Below are 26,343 nucleotides of genomic sequence, written 5' to 3'. Positions count from 1 at the left end.
TCAAAGCTACGGTTTTACACTGGGGTGTGCATTAAACTATTTCTTGTGTACAAGCAGTAACCTTATATTTCCAGGGGTTTTACCATCTGCCTCTCACTACTGTGTGCTCACTACTCCTAATAGCGTCATTATACAAGTGCACAGGTTAAATAAATATGTTCTTTAGCAGTTCACAAAGCAAATCTTAAGTAAAGTAAAAGGCAAAACTGACAACAGGGCAAATATTAAATGCCACAACTATGTCCACTTCCTCATCCCTTTTAGCCCTACAGAGCAAGTAATGGTAATTTCCACATGCTATTCACTCCGGAACCACTGCTTCTTCCCCTGAAGCAGATTGACATCACACAGGAAAAAGATAATCACAGCTGGAAGGACCAGGCCTCACAGAAATAGCACACTCGTGGTATTAATATCAACATTGAAGCTTGGCAACCGAAAATCAGAACCTCAGATCAAACCCACCCTGGTTTGTGGAACATCCGCAAAAGCCTTCACGTCCTAATTCAGGAAGATCAGAAATATCATTTTGTCTTGAATAAGTGTGAGCACGATTATTGTTTTGGCTTGGGCAGTAAATTAAAGTAGATAAGTTAATGAGGTTTTGTTATTTGACATTTACTTTTAAATCAAGATAATGGTTGACTGAAGTTGGCTTGAATAGTGGTTAAAAATGTCACTGGATTGTGTTCTTTTTGTAAAAAAAATAAAACCTGTATTAAATAAAAAAGTTGCCCTAATGTGAGGATAATGAAAACACTCATGTGTAGTACAGTATTAGTATCTTAGAGTATTTTATTGAACAGCATTGAGCTTCTGTGCTCATAGCCACTCTGTGTATTTGAGCGTATATACACTCACAGGCCACTTTGTTGGATACTACCTCACTGGGCTGGACCCCCTTCTGTCTTAGTGGGATCCAGCCCAGAAGTGCCTTTATTCTTTATGGCACAGGTTCAACAGGGTGCTGGAAACATTCCTCAGAGATTTTGGTCACTTTGACACAATAAGATTATGCAGTTGCTCCAGATTTATCAGTTTCACACTCATAATGTGAATCTTCTGGCGCACAACATCCCAAAGGTGCTCTATTAGATTAAGATCTGGTGACTGTGGGGGCTGTTTTAGTGCACTGCTATGTTCAGTATATTAGTTTGTGCTGGTTTGAGCTTTGCGACATGGTCCATGATCCACGATTTTCATGTTGTTTATGCCATATTCGGACCTTAGCATCCAAATGTCAGAGCAGACGATGTTTCTGTTAAACTTCTGCCTCACTTTCATGTTCTTAGCTGACAGGACTCGTTTCTGGTGTGGCCTTCTGCTCCTGTGGCCCATCTGCTGCAAAGTTTGATGTGCTATGAGTTCAGAGCAGTTCTTCTGCATACCTTAGTTGTAACGAGTAATTATTAGAGTTAGTCTGGCCATTTTCCTCTGACCTCTGACATCGACAAGATATGTCCACCCAGAGAACTGCTTTTCACTGGATATTTCTCTTATTTTGAGTATTCTTCGTCAACTCCAGAGATGATTGTGTGGGAAAATCCCAGTAGATAATGTTTTGATGGTTTTGATAATGTCACATTTAATGCACTGAGTTACTACCATGTGATTGTCTGATTATTTATTTACTTGCAACAAGCAGTTGAACTGGTGAACCTAATGAAGTGGATGTCGCTGTAAAAGAACATTACTGCCCTTTAATAATATATATAAGACAAACTGTTGTGTAACACTGACTTTGGACTTTCTGCTGACCACACGTAACAGCGTTTCTTTTTTTTCTCTATTTTTTCATGACTTAGCAGATGTTTTAAATCAGTCTAATTTGCTATTAATCTGGATACCATTCCAAGGGAGCGGGCAAGATGAATGGAAAATATGAATCAGAACGACAAGAACTGTTTTTCAAAGGATGTGATGACTGTGTTTCACACTGAAAACATCATTTGTCCATTCTCTCTTAAGTGGTTCTTCACGGCGACGCTATTTGGAGCGGCGAGTCAAACATTTACATAGTTTGACATCCCTGTTTACACTTCCACAGATAAATCTCTGACAGGTGAATGCGTTTTGGTCCACGTGCGTCTTCAGAGAATGTATCTGCAGAGGCCGGAGGTGATAACAATAAAAAACAAGCCGCGTTTCCAGCGCAACGTCCAGCTGAATCTCTTTATTTCCACAAGCCTGCCGTCATATGCAGCGACAAGGTGGTTTGTGACTGGCACGCAATCTCCCAAAAGTCCCCTGTTTCTGTTTAGGTAAAAGACAGCACCACAACAACCGATTCTTTAGATGGAACATATTAAAATAACAGCAGAGACCTAATCTTAATTCGCAATCTGGTATTTTAGAAATGACTACTTGAAGTAGTCATGCTATCTCTGATAAAGTTCAGCACTTCCCTTTGACATTGTATCCTTTAATTATTTTGGATTCATTGACTAAGACTTTGTTTTCCCTCTCGGATGAAAGAGCATTCTTCCAGTCTACATTCATTCACACGGACCTGCTGTGTAATAGAGATATTACTGGACAGTAGTGCCTATTACGTTAGTGGACCCTTGAGATTTTTTCTTTAGTTTAAATCAGGGAGGGTGGCAGGAGCTTGTATTGTATCCAAACACCACCGTGAGAAACAGTGATCGCAGCTGAAAGCAAATGTGTTGACACACTCCCCTCGCTTCCTCTCTGCTTCCTCTCTGCTTCCTCTCATTCCTACCTTACAGTGAGAAGTCTTAGATGGGAACGCTTTGAATGATTTTCCTTGGAGACGATTTCTGTCTGAAGCCGTCATCGCACCCTGAAACATTTCTTTCCCTGTCATCTGTCAACTGCAAATCAGGAAATTGCAGTTTGCCTACACTGCGCCGACTATACCTTTCAACTGGTTTCTTTCACGTGCCTGTGTCGGATGCAGGCCTTTCATCGTGCCATTTTCCTCCTCTTCCTTGTGGGCACATGAAAAGGAGATTTTTGAATTTGCGTAAACATGCGTGCTAGAAGTCAAAGATGGGAAAGGTCAAGAGGACGTGACTCACACGCCGCAACAAAACCCGACAATATTTATATCCTAAACAAGCTTTGTACACATCTTGAATTGTTTGTATTCGTGTCAGTCCAGTTTGGCCACTACAGCAGGCTGTCAGTGTGAAGCACGGTGCCGGATCCAAACACGGTCCAGACACAGCAGAGAGAGCCTCGCCATGTGTCTTTACAGAGATAAAAATAACACTCGAGGACACAGCTTCACCACGGCAACGTTGACAGACCTATGAATTGCCAACAGATGTGCAGGCTGCTGTGGCTACAGTGACAAATAGATGCAGTGGGAGAAAACAAGAAATGCTTTGCACCAGTGCTGCACAGTGGGAAAGTGTCCTATGGCCTATTTCCTTACTTGCAGGCTACGTTTGTTCAGGCTCCATAATTTACTACCTAGCTTTAATGAAAATGTTCACACACACAGCTGACATACTCATTACTGGCTCAGTGGTGCGGTTTTGCACAAAGCTGAATACAACTTGACAGAACTAATTCTCATCATTTAGGAAGAAAATATTGTTTCCAAACACTTTTATGTTTTATTTATTCAACTGCAGTCTTGTTAGATAAACTAACACTACAAAAGCGGTTATTTTGAGTTTGTTAAATTTCGGTCAAGTTTTGCACTTGACAGAGGGTTTAACATTTTAACCAGTTAAATATTATATTCATATAGTAAGAAGCTGTCATCCATTAACCTGGTAGCTGAACAGTTTCCCATAAATGTAATGTTTTATTCCTACAGTAACCATATTAACTATATGCTCACTGGTCATTTTGTTAGGAACACCTGATCAACTGCCTGTTAATGCAAATATCTAATCAGCCAATCACACTGTAGCAGCTAAAAAAAATACACATGGTCTTTATGACCTGCTGAAGTTCAAACTGAGCATCAGAATGAGAAAGAAATGTGATTTAAGTGATTTTGAATGTGGTATGGTTGCTGGTGTCAGACAGGCTGGTCACAATATTTCAGAAACTGCTGATTTACTGCAATTTGCACACACGAACATCTTACGGGTTTTACAGGGAAAGGTCAGAAGAAGAGCTATATGCTAAAAAAACAAAAAAACAAAAACAAAACCCACATACATTAATTTTCAAACATGTACAAAGAATATGATTTATTAAATAACTGAGGCAGAGGTAAATTTAAAAAAAGTAAATATTAAGATTGGAGACAAGGGCACCACATGCCCTGTCTTTTCCTCTACTTCCTCTGGTTTGGGATTCTAGAAATTGAGTTTCCAGACCTGCTGAGGGGATCCTGGTTACTTTAAATCCCATAATGCTTCAAACCCCCTAAACTGTCTTTAAAAACATGTTAAAAGGATGCAATACATAGTATGCTATCAAAGAGAAAAGGCAGTTTTTCCAGGTGTTTCGAGCACGGGTTTGATCTCTGAGAAGAACCCAAGGCCAAGACCAGAGAAGTAGAAATATTTCAGATACTTTTCCATTTAAAAGTAACACCATGTGTTCCACAAATCGAGATAACATTAAAAAAAAGATTCAAACTAGATGAAATGTTGCAATTAAAACAAACAGTTGGGAATGCATACATAATACAATCACTTTCAAAGCATGATTGCTGCTTCGTTCATGTATAAACATGAACCTTGAATCATTGTATTATGTGCATATGTTCGAGTTCCTCAGCTTGTAGTTCTTTTCCCATCATTCTTGAGTCCGATGACAGCATAGCATCTGGGAGACAACAGGGGGTCAAACAGTTGCACCAGTGCAGAGAATGACACGTCCTCCTGGCATACAAGGAAAAAAAAAAAAAAAAAAAAACACACAACAGAGCTGATATAAAAATCTTGATTCTGCTCCCAGTTTGGGCTTTATTACAGCTGAAGGATGTTTCCTCTATAAAAGAATTCTCTATTGAATCCCCCGAGAAGAAATATCTGTGCAAGTGTTCACTCAGGTGGGCTCATCTTTATGTGCAAAACAAGTTTGTCTTCCTTGGCAGCTAAGCTGTTTAGCTGTAGAACTGTAGCCAACCCAGAGGTTGTATGCGCGCTGGAAATCTCTCTCTCTCTGTCATCATCTAGTGCTGACTAGGGTGTGTTCAGAAATTTCTCAGGCAGTCACCCCACAACCATGTTTGTACTCAGTCCATTTAAAAATCTTAAAGCAGGTGTTTGTAACTCATAGCCAAGGGGTCTTCAAAAATATCCGTTGTAAGTTCTAACACTGTGCTATCATGGACAGAAGTGCATATCTACAGATGGGGAGCATTTACACCAATAAAACAAGCATACTGTGTCGCTTACTCCCGCCCACCTTTTCTGAAACTCTGATATGATTCATACACGATCAAGTGATCATGTCATCCTTCCACTTAGGGCGAGACCCTGAACAGGTCACCAGTTTGCTGCAGGCCTAACAAGGACAACCATTCACACTCACAGTCACACCAATACATGCAAACAAAGGGAGAACGTCCAAACAGCACACAGAAAGCCCCCGGCCAGACAGAGGATTCAGATCTTAGACCCTCTTGCTGTGAGGCATTTGGGAATTCCTCCCCTAAAATAGTATTTCTACAATAAACTTTTACCCGTGAACACTCTTTAGAGTTCTTATCTGGATTAAAAACCTGTGGCTGGGGGATTTTACAGGAAGGCCTGGTGGGTGGTGCTAGGTTTAGTCACAAACCAATGACGGACAAATTCAAATTCTGACCAGCCCCTATGCAAAATATGGGACTGAGCGGCTGATTAACACTGTCATCCATTAAACCATCACAAGCAAGAGCTTTGTTGCTGCTGTTGTTGTCTAAGGAGAGACAACCAGACCTCCCTCTGCCTGGCCACGTCCACGCAGGATTTCTTGGGTCTTCCGAATAGGACATGCCCAGAACACCACACATAGGAGACCTCCAGGACACATCTTGGTCAGATGCCTGTACCACCTTAACTGGTTCTGCTTCAAGTTGTTCTAAATGACTTAAAACCTCACCCCATTACTAAGGGAGAGACCCTCCACTCTTGCAAGGAAGCTGATTTCCACCACTTGTACCCATTATCTCATCCTTTCTGTCACTGACACCAGCTTATGGCCACAAGCGCTAGGAGCACGGGTCAACCAGGAAATCAACAGCTTCTCTTTTATTTTCAGCTCCGTCTTCACCACAACAGACCGGTACAGCTTCTGCATGACCCCAGCCACAGACTTTTCACGCTCCTGCCGTCCGGCAGGCAATTCGGGAGCATTCAGACTCGCACTAGCAGACACAGAGACAGTTTCTACCCACAAGCCATCAGGCTTTTGAACTGCTGACATTCTATACACACCATTACACACTCACTATAATTACAGGACTCTACACACTGGCACTTCAACAAATGCCACTTAAATGCTCATGCACAAGTTTTGCACAACCTGTAAATACCAACTTGTCTTAAATTCTCTAAATATTTAATACTTTTTTCCTCTCTTTTTTCTCTTTTATCATTATTATTACTGCTATTTTCTGTTATTTTCTTCTTAATATAACTGCAGACTTTCTATATGCTCATGTAAAGCTGAGGAGCTCGAGCCAAAGAATTTCATTATGGGTAAATGTGGCTACACTGTTTATCTGTACATGACAATAAAACTTGAAACTTGACTGCCGGTGCCACACCAGTTCATCTGTCAATGTCCTGCTACACTCTTCCCTCACAAGACCCCTGAGATACTTAAAACTCCTGCACTTGGGACAACAATCCACCACAACAAAGGGTGGGCAGTTCACCCTTTTCCGCCTGAGAACCATGGCCTCAGACTTGGAGGTGCTAATTCTAAACCCAGCCGTTTCACGCTCGGCTGCGCCGCCCCGGTGTGATTTCGATTTTCCACGCTGTCAAACTCACCTCTATGAAAATGTTGCCATTTGTGCTTTTATCCAAAAATAATCTATCTGCCCACACTCTCTGGGTCAATCAGCCTCCATTCAGGCCCCTGTTCAGTCCTTTAAATTCGCTCTGTAAAGTGATCTGTAAATTCTCCCTTTCAGGCCGCCCGTCGTGCAACCCTCCTCCTCCCCATCTCTACATCATCCAAGTTTTCCAGGGCATCTCATCCAAAAGTGCTCAGCAGCCATCTGCTTACTCTGCTCCACAAGCAGTGTATGTGACTCCTGTGGGTCCAACCAATCTCCTACCATAATCTGGGAATCTGCTCCATGATGTCGCCTCTCATTTGAGTCTAAATTTGCATATTCATATTTTTTGTAATAAATCTCATTCTCTTCTTCCAGATGATCTCTCCTTACTGGAATATGTGCATCGTTGTTCTACTATCAGGGCCTGCAAATTCAGTGAAAACACATCAATTCAACACCTGATCTTTGTGTGCTTACATGATTGTTTAAGGCTGAACGTGCTTCTGCACACTTATCACCGCATGGATCACATTAACATCCATCCATCATCTCCTATTTTCCCCCCTTCCTCTGCTTGACCTCAAGGGAGATCCCCCAAACGCTGACCAGTGCACTTGATGTTACAGAGCTTGATTACGTCCCCCCCTTCTCATTTAAGGAGGTTCATCTGACATATAATCTCGCATAATCAGAACTTCAAAGCTTTTCGATCATACACATCTCATCGTTATGACTCAGACCAAAGATTAGCGTGTTGTGTTTGGCTGCCGCAACACGAGATGATAAATTGCAGGCTGGCTTCAATTTAGCCGACACCTATGTTACTGTATATAACAAAGAGAGGTTTCCAGATTTCAGCTGACATTTCTGTGTGTTCACTTTCATCATCTGGGAAGTATATTTCATATCCCAATCAACAAGCTGAACAAGCGAATCATAAAGATGAGCCCAGACAGAAAATTGGAAAAATCCTCCAAAGCTGTGCTGTGAATGTTCTGAAGCACCATCAGAGTTGAATTCATTTAAGCAGGATTTGACAGTTTGATGACACCAAATATTTTTTTTACCTGTTCTTTCAGATAGCAGAGGCGATCGAGGAGAATCAGACCTTCGATACAGGGAGCAAGGGTCACCTTCAGCTGTAGAAAGAGGCCGACATGAGAGAAAGCACATGTGTATATCTTTTTTTTTTTTTACTCTATTTGACACATATGCAAAACTTGTGTCTTCCAAGTAGTCCGCAATTCCCCAAAACCTATTTTACTGGTTTGTGTCATGAAAGAAAACTGGTATGCTGGCTGACATCACAATTAGTGGCCTCAGAAAAGAAGAGGGAAAAAAGTGGGTGGTTTTCTTCTCGTTCAGAGCAATCACTCTCTCATTATTTCCCCGTAGAATACAATGACCTCACTTAGTGGTCTGTAATTTTTTTTCTTTTTACAGGAAAAAAAAGATTTTTACACAAAAAAGGGTTTAAACATGTTGTTGGAATCTAAGGTGGGAATTAAATACTAGGATGCTCGACAGGGAGAGAACCAAGATGTATGGAAGACTTACCATGTTAAAAGCATGCATCTCATCCATTCGCACTCTGTATGTGTTGTGATAATCCTGGATGTCGCTGTCAGAGAGCTAAAGAGAGAGTGACGTGTTATATATGCAGGTAAAAGAGAGGAGAATGACAAAAAAAGTTGGAAGCAAGCTGTGAGGGAGATGTGAAGTGGGACAAGTGACAGAAATAGCATGTTTTTAAAAGAGCTGTGAGAAACATGGGACAGACAGACAGCGCGCCATCGCCCACTGTTACCCAGAGCAACCAGATGACAGACTTCTCAACAGTGTGAAAGATCCTATACTAAGATCCTATACTATACTATACGATACGACACACTCTATTGTTAACCTAAATCAACCTGTTAGGTTTTTACTTATATCCTGTCACATACATGCTGTTAGAATGATTGTTGCTCAAATTTTCAAATAATGAGGTCAGCATATGTGAAAGTAATCCCTGAGAGGCAAAAGCTCAGGCCTCATCTACACGCAGCCTATGATGTCGGCTTCACAAGTGGCTAAAGCTGTTGCTAGCATTTATATCTGTGGAGGCCGCACTGAGTGTGACGTGTAGTTAGATTCCTATGGAGCTGCACATTAGGTCACAGTGCAGTAGGTGCAGATGTATAATTCCACTGTCAGACAGTCTTTTTTTGTACTTATGGCTCTGTAAGATGTCAAAACATCTGGGCCTATCCAGCTGCTGATTGGCTGGTTGGGACTGGCCCCATGCAGCCAATCAGAAGACCAGCTGGATCAAAGGGAGGGTGGCCTTAAAGAGAGAGGAGCTTAAACAGCTGAGAATGAACTCAGGGACTACAACAAGGGTCAGTATAAAACAAATAAGGATAATTTTGAATTGTGAATTATGCAACGCTTCTCTGTTTGAGGTCATGAGTAAAAATATGGATTGGAAATGGTCCACTTACTGAGTCTAGCTCTAACCTAAATCTGTAGCTGAAAATGCAGAAGGACAGTGTGTTTATTTCTTTTCTTGTGTGTTTGTGGAAGGTGTAAAGATGAGTGTAATATTCTGCTCCCGACCTTTGATTCATCCAGTTCCAGTCTGCGCAGAGCTCGCCGAACGTAGTCCACAAATGACTTTGCTTTGGAGTAAACATTCCCAACTCGCTTTTCACTGTGGAACAAACATGTTTCTGCTCAGTGATGCACTCACACCTCAGCAAATGTTTCTAAGGATTAAACGATGAGGAATAGCTGGTGTTTGGGGAAGACTAATGGGTATTCAATGCTGATCTGATGAAGGTCAAAGGTCAGCAGGCAGGTTCTCTTTGATGGTGTCTGGAGTGATAATATTTTGATAAGAGTAAACTGAGGTCTGCAGCATTTCCTTCTATTGTTTGGCTTTGTCGGGCAGATACAATAAGTCACTAAAGATGTGCACTACACTGGCTGAAAGGCCTTACAGTATAGGGAATGGAGTGAGAATGGGCTGGGTTGTAAAGCAGCAGCTACTCTTTGGATAGCAAAGTGAATTAAGGACAAACTGAAGCTTGAAGGATGCCTGCATATTCTGCCTTAATTGCTACCAGATGGTGTTAAGAATTTCTATTTTTTACAGTATTTCTAGTAATGTAGAAAATGTACAAATGTTCATTAAAATGCCAAAAATCCACAAGAAACACTAGAAAATTCACAAAGAAAAAAGGAGATGTGGAGTTTAGCAGGAATTTTTAACTTAAAATGCATAATCAAGAACCACTGCCAGTCTAAACATGTTTCTGTGTGCGTTATGACGCTGCCTTCTCATATATGTGCCCATATTTTGGTACCTTTATTTAAATTCTCTGTAGGCAACGGCTCACCTTTTTATTCCTAGTAGTTTTGTGGATCTAAGTAAGTCAGTTACGGCATGTATGTCCAGTTAGTCTCGCCACCACTTTGGTCGAAAGAGAAATAACTAAAAGCATCTGAAGTTTTATAGAAATGATTCTCAGAGTACAAATTTTAATGATTTTACTGGCTTTCTTTAGACTGTTTAATGGACTGCTATGAAATTTGGTACATTCACCTTCCCATCAGTATATATTGGAATGACTTTGATTGCATTAGCATTAGAGTCCCATCATCACTTTAATTGTCATTTTTGACCAACTACTGTTGTGTTTAGTGCTAACAGTAACTGTTACAATGCTAACTCTGTATAATAAGATGATAAGCATGGTAAACAGTATTTACTCTTGGACAATTTATTAAGTACACCAGTTCAAATGCTCTTTAACGCAAATATCTAATCAATCAAACAAGGTAATAATTCAACGACTTTAGGTTGAAGTTTAAACCAAGCATCATAATGGGGAAGGTGATTTTAGGGACTTTGAACACGGCATGGTGATGACCTCCTCTGAGATGGGATTTTCCCACACAACCATCTCTAGGGTTTACAGAGAATGGTCTGAAAAAGGAAAAATATCCAGTGAGCAGCAGTTCCCTGGGTGAAGATGTAGTTGATGCCAGACCTCAGAACAGAATGGCCAGGCTGCTTTTGGGTAACAATAACCCAGCTAGCCACTAATTAATACCAAGGTATGCAGACGAGCATGCCAACACATCAAACTTTGAAGCACATGAGCTACTGAGAAAACTTGGTCTGATGAGTCTGAATTGCTGCTGTGATATTTGAACAGTGAGGTCAGAATTAAGTGTAAACAACATGAAAGCATGGATCCATCTTCCTTCGTGTCAGCAGTTCAGTCTGGCATTGGTTTAATGGTGTGGGGGGGATACGTTCTTGGCACTTCTTGAGTCTCTTATTGCCAACTAAGCATCATTTAAATACCTAAGCCTAGCTGTGTATTGTTGCTGACCGTGTCCACAGCATACCTGCTTTCTGATGGCTGCTTACAGCAGGATAGTATGCCATATCATAAAGCTCAAATCATCTTAAACTGTTTTTTGAACACAACTTTGAGTTCACTGTACTAAAATCGCCTCCACAGTCACCAGATCTCAAAACAATCGGAGCACCTTGAGATGTGGTGGACTAGAAGATTCATATCACACATGTATAGCCGACAAATCTGGAGCAACTGTGTGACACCATCGTGTCAACATGGGCCAAAATCTCTGAGGAATGTTTCCAGCTATGTTATGTGTTAGCGCAGACAGTATGAACATATAACCAGTGTTGGGACTAACGCGTTATTAAGTAACGCGTTACAGTAACTACGTTATTATTGTGGTAACGAGCACGGTAACTAGTTATTATGCCAAAATCAGGAACGCGTTACTCGTTACTGGGATTTAGATAGGGTCGTTACTCGTTACTTCGTGTGGTGGCTATCGCGGAGCTTCCACAGATTCAGTAACATTAGCAAGTGGTGGAGGCAGCAGGTGGATGAAGGAAAAGGGACGCAGAAGGAAAAGAGACCCGAGGCGGCCGCCGGTCCAAGTGTGAACTGAACTTCAGGTAATTAGTTATGACCTGCAGTCTCTCTGGGTCAGATATGAACCAAGTTTAGGTGGAGTTTATTTTCGTTATTCTGACTTTTTCCGTACTGCGTGCTAGCTAGCATGACGGAGTTTCTACACAGCTGGGTGGTGCTATGAAGTTAATGATGTTGAACCTTATTTTGTTCATAAGTTATTAGAGTTGCCAGCCGTCCCGTCTGGTATTCAGAGAAAATATTACGCGTTTCTTATTGAGGTGAAAAGGAACAGTTTGTCCCGTAATTCAGCTACAATGAAAAAGGCACAAAGCTGGAGTTATTCTGTGTCTTTACGCTGCACAGCTGCCTCTTCTTCTCTCATTCTCCCCCCTCCCTCTCCCGTTTCTACTTCAATCATGAAACTGATCAATGATCAGCTGATCGGCTCTCTTGTTTGTTTATCGCCCACTTTGCGCCGAAAGAGGAAACCAGCGGATGTCGCGCTAAACAACAGCAGCACGTTTAAGCTTGATCAGCTGTTGTTAGAATTTATTTAATATTAATTTCTAGTATCAGCTGATGTTTGCTGGAGCCACAGCTGTAAAAAAAAGCTGCTGGTCATGATATGGTTTGGTTATCTGGTGAGAGGGAAACATGAAGATGAAACCAGGAGATGTCCTTACTGGATCATCAGAGCTGAGCAGGTGATGGAGAAACAGGTTTACCTTTTAGGTGACATGAATGAGTTGAAGGGAAGTTATGAACTGTTTCTGAGAGACAAATAACCCCAGGATCCTTTTTTAGGTAGCTGACAGCTGGTAACTGTGCAGGTGCGGATCTAGCAAAGTGTGGCCAAGGGGGCAGGTAGGACATTAACAGGGAAAGGGGGGCACAAAGAAATACTTTTCTTTCTTATTCTCATTTAAAATGTCTCGCTTTTAAAAAATAATTATCTGAATCTTACAACAAACGATTGATAGATTGATGCATATATACCATCAAAACAGTGTACATCACTGTCACAACAGCGTTTGTTTTCATTCAAAGGCTTTATGATTTTTCCTATAATGGTGGGCCAGTTTCTAGTCAAAATGCCCGGGCCAATTTTCTTTCCCAGTCCAGCCCTGTATGCAGCTCATCTGCAGTCTGGTGTTACCTACATCTTCCTATTCAGAAGGCAGAATTTCTGAGTTCTGAGTACAATCGAAAGCACCACGACTGCAGTTTTTGTGTTGGATGTAAAAGGCGCACATGACTCTGTGACGTAGGCTAGAATCATGGCAGCAGTCAATGACGGTCCAGGCATGGGATTTCTCTCGTGGAAATATGCACGTTATCATATCCTTTCTATTGGTAGGTGGCACAGTGCACTTGTGGCAAGTAAGCAAGCTAGAAGACTGGCAAAGTTATGGAAGAAACACATTAACAAGAGAATTCTGAGTAAAACCAAAGTTACTTTCCCTAGTAACTAGTTACTTTGAAAGTAACGAGTAACTTGAAGTAACTGAGTTACTTTTGAGAGAAGTAACTAGTAATGTAACTAAGTTACTATTTTAAAGTAACTTACCCAACACTGCATATAACATAGCTTATGTTAGCATTTAGATTAAAGCAGCATTGTCCTATGTGGGGGTCACGCTGCATGTAGTAGGGAATGTTCCTATTTTTTGGCAAATAATACCTGCAAGATCAGGAAACTGGTTTATTAATCAGATTTTTTTAATGTTTCCTGTACTGAAAACATCACTATAACACTGAAGGGTAATGATCTTTGAACATTTTCAGAACAAAACATTTGTAGCTGTGCTCTAGCCGCTAGAATTGCCATAGGTTACCTGCTTGGAAACAAAAGACTTTTTCCTGTCGGTTCAATTTCTGTCCACTAACTGATCTATATGTAAACTTCAAGCTCATTTGAACCCTCAAGTCTATTATTCATTAGGCCTGATACAACAATACACCCAAATCTGGCCAGGAATTGAGTACATATGGCTTTTGCTGGCAAGTCTTGGGTCATTTGTAACCTAAACAAGCCAGAGAAAGAAACCTTTCACTTCTGGTTCACAACAAATAAAACAAAACCTTTGGACTGCTATCAAAGCTTGACACCTGTTCTGTTCTCACTCATTCTAACCAAACATAGTTGATACTGTACACACTGACAGGGGGAAGGAAAAAAAAAGGTCTTAAAAAATTACATGCATTTGCCCTGATTTCTCATACTCCACTAGAAATCCGCTGGTCCAGATGTGAATTCCTGTAGATTACCTTTTATAGGAGCTGTAGTGGTCCCTCAGAATAACATGAAGGACTGCTCGGTAGAACAGAGATTCCATCTGAATCTGCAGGGAAGGACAAAGCTGTTTATTTGAATTAACATAACTCAGCTTTTACAGTGAAAAACTTTTTTTTCCTTCACCAAACATGTGTACAAATGGCCGACGAATATTTCTGACACTTTGCAAACTTAGTGCAACACTAGCAAGCAATCAAGCCTGTTTTTGGATTCAGAGTTCTGTTCCAGTCAGTAATCAATCTTTCCATGATTGCATTAATATTTATAAATATTCCATATTAATGGCAGCGGGTGTCATGTATCAGCTTTGGCCTGGAGCCTCCAAGCTCTGCATTTCAAATAAATACACTGTAGTCAATCACAGACTTAAAACAATAGCAGAATTAATGGGCTGATTGTTTGAATGCATGCCGGAGATCAGCAATGAAGATAATACGGTCCTGGGTGATTGTGAAAGCCCGTACTTGTGATTTGAAATCATTTGATGTATTTGTTTTGATGAGCGTAATGACAGTTTACAGAAAGAGCTTCCATTCTTTTGCAATGATGGCTATTTGTCTATGATATTGATTACAGTTAGTATGCACGCCTTACTTACCCCTTGGCCAAGTGCAACTCTTTCCAGTGCCTGTTTGAGACAAATGGGAAAGTGTTAAGACAAAGACTTTCCTGGAAAAAAAGTGAGCTGTAGGAGTAAAGAAAAAAAAACATTTCTGATGCTCTGGTTATACTAATGAGCCAAAACATTATGATCACCCTTGTCTAATATAGTCTTGGTCCTTTGTGTGCTGCCAGAACAGCAGATGGACTCTACAAGACTTCTGAGCCTATTGTCTAGTCCAGGGGTGGGGAACTCCAGGCTTCAAGGGCCGGTGTCCTGCAGGTTTTATATGTCACCCTGGGTCAACACACCTGAATCAAATGATTAGTTCATTACCAGGCCTCTGGAGAACTTCGAGACATGTTGAGAAGGTCATTTAGCCATATAAATCAGCTCTCTTGGATCAAGGACACCTCTAAAACCTACAGGACACCGGCCCTTTAGGCCTGGAGTTCCCCCACCCCTGGTCTAGTATATTAGGTACATAAGTATTTGAACAGTGGTACATTTTTGCTTCTGTAAAATGCCACATATTGAAGTTGAATTTGGTAGCTGCTCATGGGAACTCTCAATATTACAGACATGGAAAGATGTGTCAGCGCACATGAAGAATGCCATCGCTAGGGTGAAAAACAAAAGAGATCTATTGGAAAGATAGTGGAAACTCTTGGGTTGCCAGTTCAATTTTGCAGGTTCTTGGAAAGAAGGGATGCACCGGAAAGTTCAGCAACATGGATAACACAGACATTTACCCAAGGAAGGCAAGAAATTTCTTGATGATTGAAGAATTCTTGGTATTTCCTTGGTGAAGAAAAAAACTTTTACCTTGGGCCAGAATGAAAGGGCTGATGGTCCAAAGTATTAGTTTTCAAACTCTTTGCGAGCAAGCCACAACTACGGAGTATCTATGCAAAACAATCTTTGTCACCCAAAGAGTTCTCCCTTTTTGCTTTTCAGAATAACACTCTTTGACAGCCCGTGCCATTTGTAATCTATTGCAGAGTTGTCACCACTCAACAATACTTTGCCTCTGTTAACTTGTCAGCCTTTGGTATGAATCCAGTGCTCTTTTAAGGTAGGCCAAGTTTCTTTCAGAAGAGTTGTTTGGCTTCTGATTCTGAAACAGACCCTTGCAGTGCACATAGAACAGTTATATGTTTGCAATAACAATTCAATGGTTGTACAAAAATACCAAAGCACACCTGGATCAGGGCACACCCAGACTTGCCTCAATGTGCACACTATTGGGAAACCACTGACACAAAAAATACCAAAGTGTCTGTCAAAACCGCAGTGATGCGTTGGTGGATGTAGGATCTGGTGATGATGTTTTTTCTACGAACACATATCTGGACTGGTCACAGAGGAGAGAGACATGACCTTGATACGAGAAGATTTCTGGCTTCCAACTATAATCCTTGGGGAGTCTGTCTTTAAGCAACTGTGTGACGATTAATAAGTGGCTAATCAATGGACTCCCGGCCAAGGTGCTCAGATCTGCAGCATAAAAATAGGGCCACGATGGATGATGCTGTGCAAGCAGCCCCAGAGATTTGTAAGGCGAACAAATGTAATGTTCCTAAATATCCAATTCAGACAAGTGACCTCAATGCATCCGAGCATGCTGTTCAAGTGAATGTGTGTGTGTGTGTGTGTGTGTGTGTGTGTGTGTGTGTGTGTGTGGTGGTGGGGGGACAGTTTCTTCTGAGCCTGTGAAAATGGAAAGGCTTTATAACAAATGGGTGTAATTTGCCATGCAACGTTTTTTAAACCGCTTGTAATAAAGCTGCAGGTCTGCACTTCAATCACAGCTTCACTACTTCATTTCAAATCCACTGTGGTTGGTTACAGAAGCAAAATTATATACACTGGAAGCAACAGTATAAATACAGTTGACTGTATCCATCAGACCTCAGTATGCACCAAGGGTTATGAAAACATGAACAGTTTGTGATTCATCCACTGACGGTCAGACTCTTGAGTTCATCAGTGTAAAGTTTTACTGTCAGCTAATAGTTTTTTTTGTTTGTTTGGGGGGCTTTTTGTATGCAGCCATGAAAAAAGAAAAAAAAAAAAAAACACATGAGAAACTTACCAAACATGCTGACATCCTGGCATTTCTGCCACAAAAGCAGGATTGGTCACGGAGGTACTGACTCAGAGGGAAACCACACACACTCTGTAAACACTCTGTGAGAGGACACACAGGAATATGAGTCAACTGATTAATCAGTTTAGTTGACCAGTGGGATTTTTCATGCTGTTTTCATCTATTTCAAATATTTGCAAGAGAAACATCAAGATAGCAAAAGTACCGAACTTTTTTTTGTTGTTTTTTGCAGTGATTGCCTTAGAACATCCCAGGGGAGTGGATTCAAATGACCTATTAGTTAGTGTTAAATTAAATCCGAAGACACAGCCAGCAGGAATTTAGTTTAGCGTAGCACAAAAGATAAACCTTGGGGAAAGCAAGCCTAGCCTAAAAATAACATTGATTCAATCCTGAGGTTTTGTACAGTTTAGCAAATTTCACCTAGCGTAATTATTTTGCTTTATAGATGCTGATAGAGTGTTTCGTTACCTTTGAGGAGCTAAGACCATCAGCCTCCTAATTTTTAATCATTTTGTGCTAAGCTAATCTAACTCTCAGCAGAAAATCACCCAAAAGAACTTCAAACTTCTCTTTTAATGCAAGCAAATTCATATGTTACCCCCTAAATAGTCAGTACGGCTAACCTCTAATTATTGTGTGGAAAAATAGCAATTTGAGCCCCATTTTTCTAACCGCAGGAGTTCTTAGTACTCAAAAACCCTGATTCCCAGTGGGAGGGTGGCGAGTGTTGACAGCATGCCATCCTTTTCATGTCCCTTTAAAAAGGTTGGAAGACTGAGGCCAAGGCACAGCGAATCCAGTGGGAGTACAGTCAAAGGAAGCACTAATAACATGTGCAGCTGTGGATGGTCAGGCTCTCACAAACTGCTCTGGACACGGGGGCATATTAGCAGTCAGGTTAGCTTCACGTCTGCCTGGCACATGGCCGCCAACACAGGCCCTTAGAAGCAACTGAAGTGGACGAGGCTTTGTGACATCTGAAGGGTGGATTTCAGTACATTATGTGCACAGAGCTGTTTATAGTAGCTTTGCTTGTGTTGGTCACAGAGCTCGTTCTGAAGTGGTCAGATAAATATTTCTGATATTCTAGTGCGTGACCGGACATGTACACTCAAAAGCTGTACTCGTCTTGGAGTCGTTTTTGCTGTTGTGAGTATATAGAAAGTTTACAGTACTAGATGTGGATGCTGCACTTCAGGAAATCCTTGAATTCTAAATGAGCCGATCACATAAATGTATAACGTCCTTCTCCAACGAAGCTTTCAGGCCTTTGGATCCTTTTTTGGGCTGAAGCAGGCCACCACAGGAGCTGGCCTGCAGCCCAGACTGCACTGTAAGGCCAACAGGGGAGTGAAACTGTGCGTGTGTGAGCGAACGCCTTTGTTCCTTTCCTTAAATGATCGAGAAACAAGTGTGGAAAAGAGTGTTTTCAATCAGCTGTCATGATAGCATTTTCCACTCTCAAGTGTCGAGGGTCGCACTGTTAACAAGAGATGACGTGGTGCTGTATCGACAGCAGCGAGGCCTCTTTTCCTGCAGACGTGCAGAGGCTACAGACAAAGCACGAGGACACATGTAGACAATTTCATACCTCATAAACTCTGGAGTGGAGGAATATATGAGACAGGGATGATATCAGCCTGCATTCTGGCACCTGCGTTGCCGTCAAGCTAGGGCAGCAGCAGACAATGATAAACAGCCTCTACGGTGTGAAACTCGGGGCTAACTACGACACCGTAAACACAGAATACTTCACGCTGGCTGCAGAATCAATTCCTTCTAATAGATTCTGTTTTTAAATACAAGGGTCAAATATTCTCATTTTCAGCAGCCTTCAACAGCCATTTTAAATCCATAAATCCAGTCTAATGACTGTAACAGTAGGCGTCAGAGCTTAACTCAATCTCCAGAAGGGTAACTAGGCCGAGTCTCAGAATTCTCAGTGGAATATTGGACTTGTTTACTAAAAAGTAGGAATATGCACTAATCAGCCACAACATTGCAGTGTGGCTGGGCATGTCCCAGCTATGGAAAATTAAATAAATAGTTAGCTCAGACATGACACGGAGGACTCTTGGATCCATACTGCAAATGTCATACAGTGGGGCAAAAAAGTATTTAGTCAGCCACCGATTGTGCAAGTTCCCCCACTTAAAATGATGACAGAGGTCAGTAATTTGCACCAGAGGTACACTTCAACTGTGAGAGACAGAATGTGAAAAAAAAATCCATGAATTCACATGGTAGGATTTGTAAAGAATTTATTCGTAAATCAGGGTGGAAAATAAGTATTTGGTCACCTCAAACAAGGAAAATCTCTGGCTCTCACAGACCTGTAACGTCTTCTGTAAGAAGCTTTTCTGTCCCCCACTCGTTACCTGTATGAATGGCACCTGTTTGAACTCATCATCTGTATAAAAGACACCTGTCCACAGCCTCAAACAGTCAGACTCCAAATTCCGCCATGGCCAAGACCAAAGAGCTTTCGAAGGACACCAGGAAAAGTATTGTAGACCTGCACCAGACTGGGAAGAGTGAATCTACAATAGGCAAGCAGCTTGGTGTGAAAAAATCAACTGTGGGAGCAATCATCAGAAAATGGAAGACATACAAGACCACTGATAATCTCCCTCGATCTGGGGCTCCACGCAAGATCTCATCCCGTGGGGTCAAAATGATCATGAGAACGGTGAGCAAAGATCCCAGAACCACACGGGGGGACCTGGTGAATGACCTGCAGAGAGCTGGGACCAAAGTAACAAAGGTCACCATCAGTAACACACTACAACGGCAGGGAATCAAATCCCGCAGTGCCAGACGTGTTCCGCTGCTGAAGCCAGTGCATGTCCAGGCCCGTCTGAAGTTTGCCAGAGAGCACATGGATGATACAGCAGAGGATTGGGAGAATGTCATGTGGTCAGATGAAACCAAAGTAGAACTTTTTGGTATAAACTCAACTCGTCGTGTTTGGAGGAAGAAGAATACTGAGTTGCATCCCAAGAACACCATACCTACTGTGAAGCATGGGGGTGGAAACATCATGCTATGGGGCTGTTTTTCTGCCAAGGGGACAGGACGACTGATCCGTGTTAAGGACAGAATGAATGGGGCCATGTATCGTGAGATTTTGAGCCAAAACCTCCTTCCATCAGTGAGAACTTTGAAGATGAAACGAGGCTGGGTCTTCCAACATGACAATGATCCAAAACACACCACCCGGGCAACAAAGGAGTGGCTCCGTAAGAAGCATTTGAAAGTCCTGGAGTGGCCTAGCCAGTCTCCAGACCTCAACCCCATAGAAAATCTGTGGCGGGAGTTGAAAGTCCGTGTTGCTCGGCGACAGCCCCAAAACATCACTGCTCTCGAGAAGATCTGCATGGAGGAATGGGCCAAAATACCAGCTACTGTGTGTGCAAACCTGGTAAAGACCTATAGTAAACGTTTGACCTCTGTTATTGCCAACAAAGGTTATGTTACAAAGTATTGAGTTGTATTTTTGTTATTGACCAAATACTTATTTTCCACTCTGATTTACGAATAAATTCTTTACAAATCCTACCATGTGGATTCATGGATTTTTTTTTTTCACATTCTGTCTCTCACAGTTGAAGTGTACCTCTGGTGCAAATTACTGACCTCTGTCATCATTTTAGGTGGGGGAACTTGCACAATCGGTGGCTGACTAAATACTTTTTTGCCCCACTGTATAAAGCACACCATTCAACCTGACTGAGTCTACCTACAGTTGCTGCAAAGGTGCTGTAGCCCATATGCCTCAAGGTTTGACTTGTTGTATTTTTAGAGATGCTCTTCTGCATACTTTGGTTTTTACGAGTGGCTAATTTAGTTATTTTTCTATCAGCCCAAAACAGCCTGGCCATTCTCCCCAGACAAATCATTTTTGCCCAGCCAGCTGCTGCTCATTGGATATCTTCTACTGCTCTGACCATTCTCTGTAAACCCTAAAGATCTCTACATGGGAAAAATACAGAGGATAATCCTTCTCTGACTATAGTGGTTCACACTGAACCTTACAGGACTGAATCCAGCACCACTGCACTGACTGGGACTTGGAAGATTCAAGGCTTGATCTAAGCAGTCTCCACCCCACAGCCCACAGGACCCAAAGACTCAGCTGCCAAAGCCCTGGTGACAGACACCGCAGAACATCACAGATCTGTGTCTACGGGTCAGTGCTCACAAGCGGGACCAACACAATATCTGGCAGGTGGTTTTAATGTTGTGGTGGCTCGGTTTAAGTGTTTATGTGACTCTTTGTGGGAATATAAGATTACATTTCTGATAAGAGCAGATTGATGAAGTGCAGGTGTCTGAGATTGGACTATGGGAGAAGTGTCAGTGAAAATAAGGAGGGAGAGAAATAGACATAAACAGCACATGAGAAACCACAGGCTGTGTGTGTGTGTACAGTTACAGTTTTTCAACTCAAACAGAGACAGATAGAAACACACCTCCTGACTCCTGGAAGCGATTTACACCTCTAATTGTGTGTGTGTGTGTGTGTGTGTGTGTGTGTGTGTGTGTGTTTGTTTACTCTGTCCGGCATGGTCAAACTCCTCAGACAGCAGGTGATAGCAGCAGCCCACACTGCAGACTGCGGCTAGCTCCGGTTTAGCCACAAACATCCTCAGCGTGCTGGGAGCCAAGTCGCCACAAGTGTGCAGGCCAACCATGACTGCATCCTGGGTTTTGGACAAATCACACAGAGATGGGAGAGAACAGAAAAGGAGGTGGAAGCAAGTAGGGGGAGTAGTAGAGATCGATGGTAAAATTTATTGATGATGACGCGCTGCAGATTTGGCACCGCAGTCACATCCCAGACTCACTCCAGTAATGCAAACTCCAGCTGCTGTGACACACTTGTAATTCTAGGAGTTGCTATGGGAATCAAGCTATGCTACTATGCTCTACAGCTGGCTGAATATATAAGAAGCTTTTCTTTTTTTACATATATTATTAAACATTTACTTTTGGCTTTGGGTTTGCTCACCTCCAGCTCATTGATGAGGTCTCGGAGCTCTGTTTCTGCAGTAACGTAAGATGTGAGAGGTGAAAACACGGCTCCAGTGCTGTCTGCCCTGCTCTGAGCTTTCCTCTCCAGGTTCTCTCTCTTCCTCCTCTCTCTCTCCTCAGCACTGAGTTGACTTGGGGGAACTCTGGGGGAAGCAGGCTGTATTACATCCACGGATAAAGCACTCAGGAAGAGCTCGTCTGTTTCTAGGTTTTGCTCTGAACGTCCTTCCACTGTGGGGTTGATGTCTGATGAGCTTGTTAACACCCTCTCCTCCTCTTGTGACCGAATTCTTGGCCCATTACCAGAGAAAACATCTTCGTCTCCATTCAGCCCAGTTTTTCTTTCTATTAACTCCTCCTGAGGAGAATGTGTGGCCTCTGATTGCGTCCTTGCTGCTTTGGTGTGTTTCTGGTATGCTTTCGAGAACTTCTTTAGCTTCCTGTTCCTCTCCTGAGCACCGTGGGTGTTGGTGCTAGAGGAGTCAATGCCATACACCCGAAGGGCATACTGAAGAGAGAGGAAGGAGCTCAAGTAGCCCTTCCCTGAGCCTACATCTATCACCTGCATGTCAAGTTAAAAAACAAAAACAGTACATGTTAAGAGCTGTTCAGTGGTTTTTACAGATTTCTTTTTTACAGTATATACCTTTAGGATATTGCCTGTACCTATAAAAATGTTGCCCTACCTGATTAACCCCACAGTGCTGAGCCAGGCAGGCCACCACCTCAGACATGGACTGGACTTCATGGGATTTCTTAGAAGTCATAAACTCATCTGACTCAAAAGCAGCCACTATATTAAAAAAAAAAAGGTCAGTGGAAAGAAATGTCACAGTTTCCCCAAAATTGACACCACATAGGTTCAAAAATTATGGTTGTGATTTGAACAGGACAATCCTGGATTGCTTCCTGTTCTCAGTGAGAAACAATCCTTCCCTACCTGTCTCCTCTGGAGTACCAGAGTCGGACTTCATGTCCCTGAGGTCCTGCAGTAGATTCTCCCGGCTCATGCAGAGTCCAAGGCTGGGAAGAGAGTGCTCTTTAGCTGCCTGCACAAGTTCCTGGGTGCCAACCAGTCGCTTTGTATCATTGCAAAACCCAAATGTGGTGCTGGGCTGCTCTGTTTAGGGAGACAGATATGGGATATCTGTAACATAAAGTCCACATAGAATATACTTTAAAATTCACAGTTTCGGTCCATGTATAAATAGTTTTGCTTTTATGCCTTGATAATTTATATTAATTTATAAATACTGGGGATCAAATCTTTAATAAGCTGATACTAACATAGATTTTGGTCCAGAACATCTGCAGTCCCTTTTCAGATGCGATATGATCCACACACATTTGGGCTGATAATTACCTTGTTTCAAAAGTAACTAACAACTTCAAGTCTAAGTAAAATCAACACTTTAAAAATATATATATCATTAGTATTAGGTTACTCCTTGTTCCTAAACATGGAAGAATGTTTCCAAAAGTTTATTTATTTATTTTATTTTTTGCCATCCATAAGTCAATGTTTGGGGTTGTTATCTCAAATTTTTTTAAGAAATTAGGTCTCTCTGACATTTTTCCAGGAAACAAGCTTCCATATTAGACAAGAAAAGAAAAGAAAAGAAAAGCCCTTCGCTCTCTTGTTTGGTTGGAACTAGCTTACCACTTTGCCTGTGCTGTGGCTCCCTCTGCTGGTGATTACCGGAACCTACAGCTGACAGGACGTCCTCCGGTGATACGGCCACGAACCGTTTCCACACGTCGTGAGTGTAAAACTCCACTGTGTGGGCATTAGCAATATTAAGAGTTATAGATAGAAACCGAGTGACTTCGTCTATCCGTTGCTGAATTTCTGTGAGGCTGCATGAGGAGGATTTCATGTTAATTAATAAAACGAAGAGGAGCTGGGCAAGCACGCAAACGTCCCACTTCTGGTGTACGCCTAGACATTGGCAGTAGAAAAAACGGTTCGATGAATTTACTGATCTGTTTTTTATTTTTCAATAATATAAGCTTTACATACATACAAGGCGAGTTTACACAGTGTAACAGGGCGTTTACACTTCATCAAAAACCAACATACTTGGAAGTCCGACAAGAAAAAAATAATAAAACTCACGTTGTTATTGATAAGTTGTTCAAAAACTATTAAAAAAATTTAACTGAAGCCTCCTTTTATACCTGTTCACTACAGCATGAATTTATAACAAGGAATTTCAACAAGGAACATTTTGAAATAGGGCCTTCCGCAATCGATTTATCAAGTCTTGTCTTGTTGACGTCATCACACAGCGTCTGTAACGAAACGGCATGCTAGCTGAAGTCGACGAGGAGGTTGTAAACATTTGAGTTTTCCCGAAGAGACTGAACACACATGGCACCAACAGATCAAAAAACGAAGAATGAGAAGTTTGCAGGGAAAGAGGGCGACTTGGCGAAAACAAAAAGTGGCGCGAAGGGTGTCAAAAAGAAAAGAAAATGGATCTCCGATCAGAAATTATTCAAAGGCAGCGTAAAAGAAGGTACAATAAGGCTGAACGTACACGTAAAAACGACACAGTCTCTATCTTTAAATAACATAGGAATTCATATTAAAATCAGAACTTAATCCGTGTTGGGTTAATTCAAACGACTGTCAACACAAGAGCATGAGCATAGTCTAGATAAGTAATGACACTGAATTTTTTTTAAATGGTTTGATTTGCCTGTATTTAAAATCTCTGACTTAACTCTTCAGGTCAAGGATTTGCTTTCAACAGGAAGCAGAAAGTCAAACATGAATACAACAAACTGCTGCGAAAGGAGAAGAAGAAGAACCCAGGGTCCAAAAACCTGTACAAAGAAGAGTATCCAGAACACCTCAGGCATCTGTACGAGGCTGAGGCAGAGAAACTGAAGAAAGAAGCCTGGACAAACAGAGTGAACAGGAGTAAGCTGAGGATGAAAGGGCAGACGAAAGAGATGGGGGAAGGTGATGGAGAGGAAGAGGATGATGATGAGGCACAGCAGACCGAGGCAGCTGGTGAAGGAGAAGTTAGTGGGGGATCTGAGCTGAAAGAGTCAGTGTCCGGGAACCAAGCTGAGCCAACATCAGCTTCACAGAGCGAAAGGTGAGCAAGTCTGTGCAGACATACAGCACTGTGCCAAAATCATGAAGCAATCCTCATTACTTTATATTTAGCTTTCAAGGAGCATTGACTGCTTTTTTGATCACTTCCTTGCTTGTTCAGCCACTCAGCAATGACGTACGAATCACTGAAGCATAGAAAACACACCTTGTACAAAGGATGGAACAGTGTTGGGGCTACACTGAATCACTTTGTTGCTAGCAGTTTGTTGCAAAAACTAATTTGTTCTTTAGTTGAACCTAAAAAAAAATGCCAAAGATAAAACAGTTTGATTCCCAAAGAGCTACTAACTGAAAACCTGGCATATCTCAGCATGGTATGCATTGTGTCCTATAAGGAAATGAGGGGTGGCTCACAACTTTTACACAACACTTAAAACAAGAGAGGGTGGAGAATGCATAGACAAAGTCAGCTTTTATAATGTTGGGTTTAAAAAAAAAAGTTTGCTTGTTTCCACCAGTCTTCCAATGAGCAATCGCATGAGGAAAAAAATGGAGAGGAAAAACTCTTACCAGAAGACAAAAGAAGAATTTGAGAGGATCCAAGAGAAGCGGAGAAAGAAGAAAGAGGTAATGTGTTTGACTAAGTAAAAGAAAAATAAGATCACAGTCTTTCATTTTTTTTAATGAAAAAAGTTTTTAAACAACAGCCTGTGTGTTTGCTGTTTTTAGGAGTACTTGAAGAACAAGCAACAGAAAGAAGAGGCCATCCAGAAGTACAAACAGAAAAAGATGGAGACATTCCAGATCCTAAACAAGAAGACTAAGAAAGGACAGCCAAATCTAAACCTCCAAATGGAATATTTACTTCAGAAGATACAAGGAAGTGGGAAATGACTCCTCCTCAGAACTGAATGCCAGTAGAGGACTTTACTTAAAACCTCATAGGCTGAATCAAGGCTGCGATTTTCTGTGCAAAATCAAAGTGGAAACTTGTGGTTGTTTTGACCATAAATTACTTTGAGATATATATTGTGATTTCACAGTATTTTTTGCTCTGACCACTGAAAGTCATTGTACTGTCCAACCACAAGATGGCATCATAAGAAATGAAGTGAGGACAGAGCATGCTTTTATTTTTAAAAATAAATAAATATATAATTTCCAATAATGTGCTTTTATTTTGAAATAAACCATAAATACAACTTTCTTTTGGCCAATTTTCTGGTAGTCAACAAGTTTAGCTTTTATTTCCAAGTAAACCTCCAAAAACACAATAACACTCATCCCGCTGACAGCCTTCATTATGCTGCTGTCTTAATTACACACTACATAAACATGTTGCACACATGTAGCCTGCATAGAGT

The 26,343-nt window shown here is 41.6% G+C and overlaps 2 protein-coding genes across 3 annotated transcripts; one reads left to right on the top strand and one right to left on the bottom strand.

Annotated features, from left to right (window-relative positions):
* Window positions 1–3,686: 3,686 nt before the first annotated feature.
* Window positions 3,687–24,139, bottom strand: mettl25 (methyltransferase like 25). 2 transcript variants are annotated; one of them, XM_086268062.1, is made up of 13 exons: window positions 24,029–24,139; window positions 23,573–23,689; window positions 22,853–23,032; window positions 22,599–22,705; window positions 21,890–22,474; window positions 21,434–21,581; window positions 16,861–16,955; window positions 14,763–14,792; window positions 14,137–14,210; window positions 9,524–9,617; window positions 8,483–8,557; window positions 7,993–8,064; window positions 3,687–4,811 (listed from the first exon to the last, which is right to left on the bottom strand). In XM_086268062.1, the coding sequence occupies exons 3-13, from the start codon at window positions 22,920–22,922 to the stop codon at window positions 4,704–4,706; spliced, it is 1,458 nt and encodes a 485-aa protein (XP_086124188.1). In that variant the 5' UTR covers window positions 22,923–23,032; window positions 23,573–23,689; window positions 24,029–24,139; the 3' UTR covers window positions 3,687–4,703. The 2 variants fall into 2 exon arrangements, with proteins under 2 accessions (XP_086124188.1, XP_086124187.1); XM_086268061.1 differs by lacking the exon at window positions 24,029–24,139 and having other exon boundaries at window positions 23,573–23,971.
* A 43-nt stretch (window positions 24,140–24,182) lies between these two features.
* On the top strand, window positions 24,183–26,186 carry ccdc59 (coiled-coil domain containing 59). Its single transcript, XM_086268063.1, has 4 exons — window positions 24,183–24,431; window positions 24,647–25,019; window positions 25,498–25,606; window positions 25,709–26,186. The coding sequence occupies exons 1-4, from the start codon at window positions 24,284–24,286 to the stop codon at window positions 25,871–25,873; spliced, it is 795 nt and encodes a 264-aa protein (XP_086124189.1). The 5' UTR covers window positions 24,183–24,283; the 3' UTR covers window positions 25,874–26,186.
* The last annotated feature ends 157 nt before the right edge of the window (window positions 26,187–26,343 follow it).

This window comes from Aulonocara sp. 'chitande type north' Nkhata Bay, linkage group LG17, assembly GCF_057382095.1.
Source record: "Aulonocara sp. 'chitande type north' Nkhata Bay isolate Kocher_YH1m ecotype deep benthic linkage group LG17, A_spYH_male_GT1.1, whole genome shotgun sequence".
Classification (NCBI taxonomy): Eukaryota; Metazoa; Chordata; class Actinopteri; order Cichliformes; family Cichlidae; genus Aulonocara; species Aulonocara sp. 'chitande type north' Nkhata Bay.
Note: the sequence above shows the minus strand (reverse complement) of the source record. Positions and strands in the feature narration are given on the sequence as shown.

What these genes read in the sequence shown, in the direction of transcription:
- mettl25 (XM_086268061.1), bottom strand. Translation starts at nt 23,789, where the DNA reads ATGAAATCCTCCTCATGCAGCCTCACAGAAATTCAGCAACGGATAGAC. An exon ending in GTTTGACCATGCCGGACAGA is followed by an intron (nt 16,956 to 21,433) that starts GTAAACAAACAC and finishes GTCCTCTCACAG; the next exon opens with AGTGTTTACAGAGTGTGTGT. An exon ending in TCTGCTATCTGAAAGAACAG is followed by an intron (nt 4,812 to 7,992) that starts GTAAAAAAAATA and finishes CTTGTATGCCAG; the next exon opens with GAGGACGTGTCATTCTCTGC.
- ccdc59 (XM_086268063.1), top strand. Translation starts at nt 24,284, where the DNA reads ATGGCACCAACAGATCAAAAAACGAAGAATGAGAAGTTTGCAGGGAAA. An exon ending in TCAGCTTCACAGAGCGAAAG is followed by an intron (nt 25,020 to 25,497) that starts GTGAGCAAGTCT and finishes TGTTTCCACCAG; the next exon opens with TCTTCCAATGAGCAATCGCA. An exon ending in AGCGGAGAAAGAAGAAAGAG is followed by an intron (nt 25,607 to 25,708) that starts GTAATGTGTTTG and finishes TGCTGTTTTTAG; the next exon opens with GAGTACTTGAAGAACAAGCA.